Genomic DNA, 13,506 nt, shown 5'->3' with positions numbered 1-13,506 from the left:
AGACAACACATATGCACCAGGAACTGTAGAAGGGATTTGGGAAGGTTTGAAGACTACATGGAAGGAGACCTGTGCAGAAGTGGTAGGGATAAAAGTCCACAAACAAACCTTGGCTATCCACAGAAACCCACAAGAAAGTTAGTGAGAGAAGGTAAAAAAGGAGGTAGTTAACAGATGCAGAACGAGAGCAAGAAAGGCAGCAGCACAAAGAGAATATGAAGTAGTACAAACAAGGATGTGAAGAAGAGTGTCAGAAGGGACCAAAAGAAGTACATCGAGGATTTAGCACAGCAGGCAGAGGAAGCAGCAGGAAAGAATAATCTGAAAGAACTCTATCTAACCACAAAGATGCTCACCGGCAAATTTAAACAAGCCCAAATGCATATTAAAGACACAAATGGTACACTCCTCACAACCAAAGATCAACTCCAGAGATGGACTGATCACTTTCAAGACCTACTCAACAGAGAGCTCCCTCAACTGACTGCAGATATTCCACCAGCTCCAATCATGCTTGAAATAAACTGCAACCCCCCTACCAAACTGGAAATCAGGAAGGCCATCAAAGCCGAGAGCAGGAAAGGCAGAAGGCCCAGATGAGCTACCAGCAGAAGTTCTCAAAACAGATATCGAAACATCCTCCAGCATGCTTTACCATCTTATGCAACCTATCTGGGAGGAAGAAAATCCCATCAGACTGGAGAGGCGACAACATCATAAAGATTCCCAAGAAAGGAGACCTTGTCACAATCCGCTACTCGGATCGTTTATTGTTTCGCCGTTTATATGTTGTTGATCATGTTTAGTTCTAGACTCGGCCGATTTCTGTGTTTGTGCACTTCTTGTTGCATATTGTTTCCATGGTTTCTTATTTGTCCCAGCTGCTATGCCTTTGTCGCACACCTGATGGCAATTATTATTTGTGCATTTAGGCCCACCTGATTCCTTAGTTCGTTCTCGGTCCATTGTTTGCTTTATGCAACACGCAACGTATGTATTCTTTGCTTATCTCTGCTTTGTTTGTGTTAAGTCCCGTCTTAGCTTCTTGTGCGTTCGGCACATCACCGTTTTGGACCTTTTTGTATCCTGCTAAGTTTAGCGTTAGCTTCCGTGCGTAGCCACGCGCTTTATTTTGTGATTTTGTACCAGTGTTCTTTTGTTTTATTATATTAAAATCAAATTCTTACCTGCACTCCTGCCTGTCTGGTCGTGTGCATCCAAGAGGTGGCAACTCCGCGCAACAAGTGCGCTGCCGTACGTGTGACAGACCTCAGGAAGTGTAAAAAGTACAGGGGAATTATGCTCCTCTCAACGCCAGGGAAGGTGCTCAACCACATACTACTAGAAAGGATGCGGAAATTGGTTGATTCACAACTGAGGGAAAACCAGGCTGGTTTCAGAAATGGAAGATCTTGTGCTGACCAAATTGCTTCCCTTAGGATTATAATAGAACAATCCATGGAATGGAACTCACCGGTATATATACATTTCATAGACTTTAAAAGGCGTTTGACATTGTCGACTGTGAGACACTGTGGCATCACTATGGCATCCCACCGAAGCTCATCAACATCATCAAGAGCACTTACCAAGGGATGCGATGTCGTGTCCTACATGACGGATGCCCATCGGAGACCTTCGAAGTCCTGACTGGGGTGCGGAAAGGATGTCTGCTCTCGCCTTTCCTTTTCCTCCTCTGTATTGACTGGACCATGAACCAAACAACCAAAACCAGAAAAACCGGCATACAGTGGAGAACTACTGAACAACTGGAGGACCTAGACTTTGCAGACGATCTAGCTCTCCTGGCTCGCACTCACCAACAGATGCAGGACAAGTCACACAAACTACAAAGAGCTGCTGCATTTCTTGGGCTTAAGATCAATTCACAAAAAAACAAAGGTCATGTGTATCATTAACAAGAACAATACACAAATAACAATGGACCATAATCAATTAGAGGAGGTAGTCAGTTTTACATAACTTGGGGAGCATAATCAGTGTAAATGGAGGGGCAGATGAAGATGTCAAATCCAGAATAGGGAAAGCAAGAACATCATTAAACATGCTAAACAAAATATAGAGAGCAAAAAACATTTCTCTCAAAACCAAACTGAAAATATTTAACTCAAATGTCAAATCCATCCTGCTGTACGGATCAGAAACATGGAAAACCACCAATAGCATACTCACTAAACTTCAGACACTCGTAAACCGTTACCTCCGTCGGGTCCTAGGAGTCTACTGGCCAGACACCATCACCAATGCCAACCTGTGGGAACTCACCAAACAAGAATCAGTGGCACTGCAAATTGGGAGAAATAAGTGTAGCTGGATAGGCCACATACTCAAAAAAACCAATAAATCAATCACCAAACAGGCACTAACATGGAACCCACAGGGAAAAAGAAACAGAGGGAGACCAAGAAAAACCTGGAGAAGAAGTACGGAACAGGAGATGAGGGCTGAGGGGCTGTCATGGCAACAACTCGACCGAAGGGCACAAGACCGGAATGGATGGAAGGTTTTCGTCGGCGGCCTATGTTCCTCAGGGAATACTAAGGCCCAAACAAGAAGCTAAGCAAGTAACTAATTAGATGACCATAGTAACTGGTATATCATCCATAAGCGCAGATTCCAACCATTGAAATACTTTGTTCAAGTTAGTTTGTTAGTTCACGACTTACGGTCGTTAGAAAACATGACTGCACATCATAATGGCAGCTACACTTTCCATTTAAATATCTAAAAAAAATTATTTGGGAATGTCCAGCGGGCCAGATTGAAAAACTCAACGGGCTGCATGTGGCCCCCGGGCCTTAATTTGCCCAGGTCTGATCAAGTCAACATATGATGCAGTTCGTCTAGTCAAACAGTCCAGTCCAGGACAATAAGCTGGACTGTACTGTTAACACGGACCACCTGTACAGGAAAGTACAAAGCAGGCTGCACTTCCTCAGTAGGCTGCGCTCCTTCAACATCTGTACAAAAAAACTCTTGTAGATGTACTACCAGTCTGTGATTGCCAGTGTTCTGTTCTACATGGTAGTGTGCTGTGGGGGCAGTACGACTAAGGACAGCTCCAGACTGGAGAAACTGATCAGGCGGGCCGGTTCTAAGATCGGAATAAAACTGGACTCACTGGTGACGGTGGCAGAGAAGAGGACTGGGGAAAAACTAGTGAGCATCCTGGATGATGCCAGTCACCATCTGCATACCGTTATCAGTAGCCAGAGGAGCCTGTTCAGTGCTAGACTAATAGACTCAAAAACTCCTTTGTCCCACACGTCATTAGACTGTACAACTCCTCTCTGGGGAGGGGGTCGGGGACTACTAGGATGACAGGGGATGCAAAACAACAACAGTGCAACACTTTTTCATAACATGGTCACTACTGCCTAGTTTCTCTTGTTATATTCTTATTTTACTGTTATATTTTTATTCCCATTGTTGCTTTTTCATTTTATTCTTTTTATAATATTTTTCTATTTTGTTACCATATATACCCTCATAATTTACTTTTTAAATTGATCTCAACTCTGTACACTGTTGCTGGAATTTTAATTTTCCTGAAGGAATCAATAAAGCTGTGGTTCTCAAATTGGGGTACGCGTACCCCTGGTACTTGAAGGCATGCCAAAGGGCACGTGAGATTTTTTTTCAATATTCTAAAAATATGACCTGCTCAGTGGCCTAGTGCTTAGAGTGTCCGCCCTGAGATTGGTAGGTTGTGAGATCAAACCCCAACCGAGTCGTACCATAGACCACATCTGGGCAAATTAAAGCGGCCTTTAGCATTCATTCATCCATCCATCCATCCATTTTTGGCTTCACGGTAGAAGAGGGGTTTGTGCGTCTGCCTCACAATACTAACGTCCTGAGTGGTCAGGGTTCAATCCCGGGCTCGGGATCTTTCTGTGTGGAGTTTGCATGTCCTCCCCGTGACTGCGTGGGTTCCCTCAGGGTACTCTGGCTTCCTCACACTTCCAAAGACACTGCAATAAAGTACTATCTATCTATCTATCTAGCTATCTATCTATCTAGTTACCACAGGGGGCGACAGTTCCTCTATACAAATACTGTATGGCGTTTTGTCAACGAAGAAGAAAATATTGCGGATGTAAACACGGCTAACCCAAATAGCTATTTCCAAGGAGAGTTAAAAGCTGTGTTTTATTTAGCTCGGGTCTATTTTAAACATTTGTAAAAGACGTACTTAAAATATGTCGCGACTTTCCCCGTTTTTGTGCTACGTGTACAACAGTTTACTGAGTCGAGCCATGTGGCGGAAGAGTTGTGTCGGGCTCCCCTCCTTGCCTCCGGCCGGGCTCCCATGGCTGTTGGTCGCCGGCAAGAAGGAGCTGATTATCGACCTCCCCGTCTTGGACGAAAGCGAGCTGGAGGAGCAGTTTGTCCGGGGATCTGGACCCGGTGGTCAGGCCACTAACAAAACCAGCAACTGCGTCGTGCTCAAACACATCCCTTCTGGGCTTGTGGTCAAGGTTCGTTTTACTTGTTAACTGAAATGAGATTTTCTTATTTAAACGGGGATAGCAGGTCCATTCTATGCGTCATACTTGATCATTTCGCAATATTGCCATATTTTTGCTGAAAGGATTTAGTAGAGAACATCGACGATAAAGTTCGCAACTTTTGATCGCTAATAAAAAAAGCCTTGCCTGTACCGGAAGTAGCAGACGATGTGCGCGTGACGTCACGGGTTGTAGGGCTCCTCACATTGTTTATAATAATGGCCACCAGCAGCGAGAGTGATTCGGACCGAGAAAGCGACGATTTCCCCATTAATTTGAGGGAGGATGAAAGATTCGTGGATGAGGATAGTGAGAGTGAAGGACTAGAAGGGGGAAAAAAAACGAGGGCAGTGGGAGCTATTCAGATTTTATTAGACACATTTACTGGGAGAATTCTGGAAAATCCCTTATCTGCTTATTGTGTTACTAGAGTTTTAGTGAGATTATAAAGTCATACCTGGAAGTCGGAGGGGTGTGGTGACCGCCAGTGTCTCTGATAGAAGCCACGTAGGAGCCAAGAAAGTCGCAGCTGCCTCTTCCAGGAGGACGCATGCTCCGTTCATATCTCCGGTAAGAGCCGACTTATTACCACAATTTTCTCACCGAAACCTGCCGGTTGACATGTGGTAGAGAACCATGGTCGCTTAAACGCTCTGTTCCATATTAAAGCTTCACAACAACTAAAGAAACACCGGCTGTGTTTGTGTTGCCAAAGTCAGCTGCAATCCACCGTGTTCCACCAACAGCATTCTTCTTTATAATCTCCATTATTAATTGAACAAATTGCAAAAGATTCAGCAACACAAATGTTTAGAATCCTGTGTAATTATGCGATTAAATCGGACGACTTTTAGCCGTGAGTGTTGCTAGGATAAAATGTCCGCTCCAACCAACAACGTCACAAGTACGCGTCAACATAAGCGTCATCATACCGCAATGTTTTCAACAAGAAACTTTGCGGGAAATTTAAAATTGTAATTTAGTAAACTAAACCGGCCGTATTGGCATGTGTTGCAATGTTAATATTTTATCATTGATGTATAAACTATCTGACTGCGTGGTCGGTAGTAGTGGGTTTCAGTAAGCCTTTAGTGTTCCTAAAGTTCCAGTGTTTTCATGTTTTTTTTTTACCTTTCCCTAAGTCTTCATTTCACACCACATGATGTTTGTGACCGCACTAAATGCTGCACCCTAATTTAATTTTGACAACTTAATTATGCTGACCATATTCTGAAATCCCAAAAAGAGGACACATATATGCGGGACTAGGTGAGAATTTGCCAATGATACTTGAACTTGCTTTATAAATATATTTATATAAACAAAGCATTTTTCTCCTATGTTGACAGCAGTGTTGGGGTTAGGAACTTTCAAAATGGGGTCAAAGGTACCCCATCGAGTCATAAAAACGGGATCCCCCAGTAAATTTTTGGGGTCCCACTTTTTTGTAAGCTTTTTGAAAACAAATGATAAACGTATGCATTATCCTGTTATATCTCACATTATATACTGTGTTTTGGAAAAAAGGTTGTCATAAACGTTACTTAAAGGCCTACTGAAACCCACTACCACCGATCACGCAGTCTGGTAGTTTATATATCAATGATGAAATATTAACATTCCAACACATGCCAATACGGCCGGGTTAGTTTACCAATTTGCAATTTTAAATTTTGAGCCAAAGTATCCTGCTGAAACGTCGCGGTAGGATGATGAGTGCGCGTGACGACATTTTGTTCCAGCACCGTTCCCAGCTATAAGTTGTCTGTTTTCATCACATAATTCCACAGTATTCTGGACATCTGTGTTGCTGAATCTTTTGCAATTTGTTCAATGAATAATGGAGACGTTAAAGAAGAAAGCTGTAGGTGGGAAGCGGTGTAGTGCGGCCGCCTTTAGCCACACAAACACAGCCGGTGTTTCATTGTTTACATTCCCGAAAGATGACGGTGAAGCTTTACTATGGAACAGAGCGGTCAAGCAAACACGGTTGGATTGGACCACACACACAAAGTACAGTTTATTGTGCAGCGATCCTTTCGAAAGATGGTGTTTCGAAGAGTGTCCCTTGCGAAGGGCAGAGATGGGCATCGCCACCACCCGTCGACTGGTGCTGAAGAAAGGTGCGGGGCCAACTTTCAGGTTGTACAGGTACGACCATATAATCTCACTAAAACACTAGTAACAAAATAAGCAGATATGGGATTTTCCAGAATTATCCTAGTAAATGTTTTTTTTTTTTTTTTCTCTAGTCCTTCACTCTCACTTTCCTCATCCACAAATCTTTCATCCTCGCTCAAATTAATGGGGAAATCGTTGCTTTCTCGGTCTGAATTGCTCTCGCTGCTGGTGGCCATGATTGTAAACAATGTGAGGATGTGAGAAGCTCCACAACCCGTGACGTCACGCGCACATCATCTGCTTTTTTATCAGCACCAAAAGTTGCGAACTTTATCGTCGATGTTCTCTATAAAACTTTCAGCAAAAATATGGCAATATCGCGAAATGATCAAGTAAGGCACATAGAATGGACCTGCTATCCCCGTTTAAATCAATCAATCAATCAATCAATGTTTATTTATATAGCCCCAAATCACAAATGTCTCAAAGGACTGCACAAATCATTACGACTACAACATCCTCGGAAGAACCCACAAAAGGGCAAGGAAAACTCACACCCAGTGGGCAGGGAGAATTCACATCCAGTGGGACGCCAGTGACAATGCAGACTATGAAACACCTTGGAGAGGACCTCAGATGTGGGCAACCCCCCCCCTCTAGGGGACCAAAAGCAATGGATGTCGAGCGGGTCTAACATGATACTGTTTAAATAAGAAAATCTCATTTCAGTAGGCTTTTAATTCATTAAAAGAAATAATATAAAAATAAATCACATTTGTATGCATATGTAAATGTATTTAGTTATAAAAATTCATTCACTTTCATCTTTCCTTCATGGATTCAAACCAGACCAGTTAAGCTTTTCAATCTGGCCCACCGGACATTCCAAATATAATTTTTTAGATGTTTAAGATGGAAACTGTAGCTGCCATTATGATGTGCAGTGATGTTTTCTGCGATAAGGTGGTGACTTGTCCAGGGTGTACACCGCCTTCCGCCCAAATGCAGCTGAGTTTGGCTCCAGCGACCCCGAACGGGACAAGCGGTAGAAAATGAATAGATGGATGGATGGATAGGTGATGTTTTCTAATGACCGTATGTCTTCAACTGTACCAAGTACTTCAATGGTTGGAATCTGCGGTTTTGCATGATATACCAGTTACTATGGTCATCAAATTAGTTACTATGGTAATCTAATTAGTTACTATGGTAATCCAATGAGTTACTAAGGTCATCCAATTAGTTACTATGGTCATCCAATTAGTCACTATGGTAATCTACGTCACAGCAGCTCAGACGAGCCGCCAAGCAGTGTGGGTGGGAAGCGTTTCCACAGACGGGGAAGGAGATTTTCACAACAAAGTTCTAAAGCTTAGTGATGTATCAGATGTGTCAGATTGTAGGTGGGTTTATTTTGTACCCTTCGTTCATATTTCACTGTTGCATTTTTGTTGCGTTTCACTTGATTTTAAAATATGTCGATGGAAAAAGGGTGTGACATTCATATTTTGTCAATATTCAGTGTTTTATCCTTCATAGAAAAATGTAAAATTACATTACGTTTTTTAAGGCGGTCTGTCATAACGTTTTAGGCATTCATTCATCCATCGAGCTTCTTCCGCTTATCCAAGGTTGGGTCGCGGGGGCAGCAGCCTAAGCAGGGAAGCCCAGACTTTTCTCTCCCCAGCCTCTTCGTCCAGCTCTTCCCGGGGAATTCCGAAGCATTCCCAGGCCAGCCGGGAGACATAGTCTTCCCAACATGTCCTGGGTCTTCCCCGTGCCCCCCTAACGGTGGGACGTGCCCTAAACACCTCCCTAGGGAGGCGTTCGGGTGGCATCCTGACCAGATGCTGGAACCACCTCATCTGGCTCCTCTCCATGTGGAGGAGCAGTGGTTTTAGTTTGAGTGTTTCCCGGATGACAGAGCTTCTCACCCTATCTCTAAGGGAGAGCCCCGCCACCCGACGGAGGAAACTCATTTGGGCCGCTTGTACCCGTGATCTTGTCCTTTTGGTCATGACCCAAAGCTCGTGACCATAGGTGAAGATGGGAACGTAGCTCGACCGGTAAATTGAGAGCTTTGCCTTCCGGCTTAGCTCTTTCTTCACCCCAACGGATTGATACGGCGTCCGCATTACTGAAGACGCCGCGCCGACCCGCCTGTCGATCTCACCATCCACTTGTGAACAAGACTCCGAGGTACTTGAACTCCTCCACTTGGGGCAGGGTCTCCTCCCCAACCCGGAGATGGCACTCCACCCTTTTCCAAGCGAGAACTATGGATTCGGACATGATGATATCAATAATCAATATAAAATAATGATAACAAGTCAACTTATAAAACCACTATAAAAATACATCCCGGATGGCAGAGCTTCTCACCCTATCTCTAAATGAGAGACCCGCCACCTGGATTTTGGCATTCAATCAGACATTATTGTGAGGTTTTGTATTAGTGTTCCTAAAAATAGATATACCGGCCCACAGACACATTTTTTTTCTCTAAAAGTGTCCCTCAAGTCAAAATAATTGCCCAGGCCTGATCTAAACGTTACCGCTGCTCGTAGTTTTTTCTATGTTTTTATTTAATAAGTTGTAGGTATATTTATTTCAGTATAAAAGTGTATTGCTTGGGTCATGAAATGATGATAATGGTGTGCCAGGGCATACATACATTTTATATCTAACGCTTAAATCTCCTATAACAGTGTGACCTCGGACTATGTTAAGGTAACGTGTGGAGTTCCCCAGGGTTCGGTCCTTGGCCCTGTACTCTTCAGCATCTACATGCTGCCGCTAGGTGACGTCATACGCAAATACGGTATTAGCTTTCACTGTTATGCTGATGACACCCAACTTTACATGCCCCTAAAGCTGACCAACACGCCGGACTGTAGTCAGTTGGAAGCGTGTCTTAATGAAATTAAACAATGGATGTCCGCTAACTTTTTGCAACTTAATGCCAAAAAAACGGAAATGCTGATTATCGGTCCTGCTAGACACCGACCTCTATTTAATAATACAACTTTAACATTTGACAACCAAATAATAAAACAAGGTGACTCTGTAAAAAATCTGGGTATTATCTTCGACCCAACTCTCTCCTTTGAGTCACACATTAAAAGCGTTACTAAAACGGCCTTCTTTCATCTCCGTAATATCGCTAAAATTCGCTCCATTTTGTCCACTAAAGACGCCGAGATCATTATCCATGCGTTTGTTACGTCTCGTCTCGATTACTGTAACGTATTATTTTCGGGTCTCCCAATGTCTAGCATTAAAAGATTACAGTTGGTACAAAATGCGGCTGCTAGACTTTTGACAAGAACAAGAAAGTTTGATCATATTACGCCTGTACTGGCTCACCTGCACTGGCTTCCTGTGCACTTAAGATGTGACTTTAAGGTTTTACTACTTACGTATAAAATACTACACGGTCTAGCTCCAGCCTATCTTGCCGATTGTATTGTACCGTATGTCCCGGCAAGAAATCTGCGTTCAAAAGACTCCGGCTTATTAGTGATTCCTAGAGCTCAAAAAAAGTCTGCGGGCTATAGAGCGTTTTCCGTTCGGGCTCCAATACTCTGGAATGCCCTCCCGGTAACAGTTCGAGATGCTACCTCAGTAGAAGCATTTAAGTCTCATCTTAAAACTCATCTGTATACTCTAGCCTTTAAATAGACCTCCTTTTTAGACCAGTTGATCTGCCGCTTCTTTTCTTTCTCCTATGTCCCCCCCTCCCTTGTGGAGGGGGTCCGGTCCGATGACCATGGATGAAGTACTGGCTGTCCAGAGTCGAGACCCAGGATGGACCGCTCGTCGGGACCCAGGATGGACCGCTCGCCTGTATCGGTTGGGGACATCTCTACGCTGCTGATCCGCTTGAGATGGTTTCCTGTAGACGGGACTCTCACTGCTGTCTTGGAGCCACTATGGATTGAACTTTCACAGTATCATGTTAGACCCGCTTGACATCCATTGCTTTCGGTCCGCTAGAGGGGGGGGGGGTTGCCCACATCTGAGGTCCTCTCCAAGGTTTCTCATAGTCAGCATTGTCGCTGGCGTCCCACTGAATGTGAATTCTCCCTGCCCACTGGGTGTGAGTTTTCCTTGCCCTTTTGTGGGTTCTTCCGAGGATGTTGTAGTCGTAATGATTTGTGCAGTCCTTTGAGACATTTGTGATTTGGGGCTATATAAATAAACATTGATTGATTGATTGAAATCTCTGGAGTCTACATCTACTTCAGATCTATCCCTCATTTCAAAATGGTTTAGTTTGTTTTCCGCGCTTTTTAGTCAAACTAATTTTTTTTTTTTCTTATGGCAAACACACAAAATATGCAAATCTTCCACCAAAGTGGAATATTTGATGTGACGTATTGTAGCAATAACATACATTGTAGCATCCTGGAATAGTTAGTGCTGCAAGGGCTTCTGGGTATTTGTTATGTTGTGTTTATGTTTATGTTGTGTTACGGTGCGCAGGTTCTACCGAAATGTGTTTGTCATTCTTGTTTGTTGTGGGTTCACAGTGTGGCGCATATTTGTAACAGCGTTAAAGTTGTTTATACGGCCGCCCTCAGTGTGACCTGGATTGATAGTGGATTGATTGACAATCAATCCACTACCTCACTCTCTATGTCCCTCCCTCAAGAATGTTGCTATCTGCGCACACCTTCACAATTTGTTCTGTTTTTAACCCCCTTTTAGCCCTGTACGCACATTGAAAATACACGCAACTTTGACACAAAACGCCGGACATTTGAAGCATTTAAGAAATCCCGCCCGGACACCCTGGACAGTCCTGCAAAAGAGGACATGTCCGGGGAAAAGAGGACGTATAGTCAGTCTAACTTAATGCCACACATGCACAATCCAATGAGATCCAATACAAAAGCTGGAGCAACGATTCTGCCTTTTAAAAAGTAAACAGTATCTCACAGAGACACAATTCAGATGTTCCAACACAAGTATTGTCAATACACTAATGTATGCAGTGCAGTCTTGTCTTTGTCGAGTTATCTGATGAAATAATATATGCCATTTCCCCCCTCGCAGTGCCATCAAACCAGATCAGTGGATATCAATCGAAAGCGAGCCCGGGAGATCATGCAAGAGAAACTGGATGTTTTTCACAAAGGAGCGCAAAGCAAAATCCTTGTGAAGAAGAAAGAGTCTGAAGTAAAAAAACAAGAAAAACGGAGGAAAGCCAATGAGAACCTGTGGAGAAAAAGACTGTTTAAAGCAGCCCTAGTTGCTGACGCCAAGCCTGGGAGCGACACTGTTTAAAATCCATCCATCCATCCATCAATCAATCATCAATCAGTGTTTATTATACAGCCCTAAATCACAAGTGTCTCAAAGGCAGCACAAGCCACAACGACATCCTCAGTTCAGATCCCACATAAGGGCAAGGAAAACCCACAACCCAGTGGGATGTCAATGTGAATGACTATGAGAAACCTTAGGGAGGACCACAGATGTGTTTGACCCCCACCCACCCTCCTCTAGGGGAGACCGGATGCAATGGACGTCGAGTGGGTCTAGCATAATAAAAGAATTGCGAAAATAACCAGTGAAGGAAGACATGTTACTTTTAGACTGTCCATCAACATATTGTTGTCTCAAGGCGCCACGCATTAGAACGATATGCAATAATTTGCTTTGAAAAATATTGGGCTCAATGCAAACAGACTCACAGCTTTTGTCTACAGCAGAGTTCTCTACACTTTTTCTGCAGGCGAGCTGCTTTTTAAATGACCAAGTCGAGGTAATCTATCTCATATATACGTACCGTATTTCCTTGAATTGCCACAGGGCATATAGTATGCGCCTGCCTTGAATTACTGCCGGGTCAAACTCGCTTCGCAAAATAATTAGCGCATGCTTAGTATTACCGCCGGGTCAAACTCATGGCGTCACAAGTGACACTTCCCATGTCATCATTTTTAAAATGGAGGCTGATTTCAATACCGGTAATTTGAAATCATATAAAGGGAAGAAGATTAAGAGCTATTCAGTAGGATTTAAGGTCCAAGCAATTGAATACCGGTATGTTAAAAAGAACAGTAAGCAGCTATGTTTTATTAATATACCGGTACCTGTGGAGAGGTGGAGCCGACGGTCTGACAGACAGGCAGGGCACGCTGGAGATGGCGGCGAGGAGACGGCGAGCAAGCGGAGAGGAGCGGAAGAGCGACCTGGCAGAGGTTTTATTGAAAAATAAACAAAGTCAAACTGCTCAAGCCATGTCCTTCCTTGGTGGTGCTGGGAACCCACAAGACGACGGCTTGAGACCGTCACAATACCGTAGCTACGTGTGTGAAATATGGGCGCTAGTGATCCTTCTTGCGACTACTCGGCTGCAGAAGAAGTGACAAAAAGTGACGTACTATTTGCTGGGACGGATATGACGGACCTTTTAGGAAGTAACACTCCTATGCTGGCTATGTAAACAACCGGGCTGAAATAAAGCATGTTCCAATTCTAAATACCCAGTGTATTATTTATACAAAAACACTTCCTGGTGGCAGAGATGGGATAAAGAGATCACCCACGGAGCAGAACGGGAGGGGGAGTTTTCCGAGGATAATTCTGTCGTCGCCCGCACTTGAGGAGCCGAGCTAACTGATAGCAGCGGTCTGATAGCAGTTTTCTAAACTGGACTTTCAATCGAAGGTAATAAAGGAAGATCTCCATCGAGACAGGCAGACTTTTAAAACTGAAGAAAGATAAGGAAGACTTCTATTAACAAGTTATCGATGCTTTTGATCAGAAGGAGCTGGCATGGATTTCATTTATAAGTAAAGGTAAGACCATAATAACGTTTTAATTAAATGTGCTTTTCATGATG

The 13,506-nt window shown here is 43.6% G+C and overlaps 1 protein-coding gene across 1 annotated transcript; it reads left to right on the top strand.

The window, feature by feature from the left end:
* The first annotated feature begins 4,078 nt into the window (after positions 1-4,078).
* Positions 4,079-13,144, top strand: LOC133554185 (mitochondrial translation release factor in rescue-like). The gene is made up of 2 exons (XM_061902638.1): positions 4,079-4,502; positions 11,712-13,144. Exons 1-2 carry the CDS (start codon positions 4,224-4,226, stop codon positions 11,940-11,942), a joined length of 510 nt encoding a protein of 169 aa, XP_061758622.1. The 5' UTR covers positions 4,079-4,223; the 3' UTR covers positions 11,943-13,144.
* The last annotated feature ends 362 nt before the right edge of the window (positions 13,145-13,506 follow it).

The sequence above is a fragment of the Nerophis ophidion genome, linkage group LG01 (assembly GCF_033978795.1).
Source record: "Nerophis ophidion isolate RoL-2023_Sa linkage group LG01, RoL_Noph_v1.0, whole genome shotgun sequence".
Classification (NCBI taxonomy): Eukaryota; Metazoa; Chordata; class Actinopteri; order Syngnathiformes; family Syngnathidae; genus Nerophis; species Nerophis ophidion.
This window is presented reverse-complemented; position numbering and strand designations above follow the sequence as displayed.

Bases quoted from the DNA above. Each gene is read 5' to 3' on its own strand.
- LOC133554185 (XM_061902638.1), top strand. From the start codon at position 4,224: ATGTCGCGACTTTCCCCGTTTTTGTGCTACGTGTACAACAGTTTACTG. The intron at 4,503-11,711 runs GTTCGTTTTACT...CCCCCCTCGCAG, and splicing joins CTTCTGGGCTTGTGGTCAAG to TGCCATCAAACCAGATCAGT.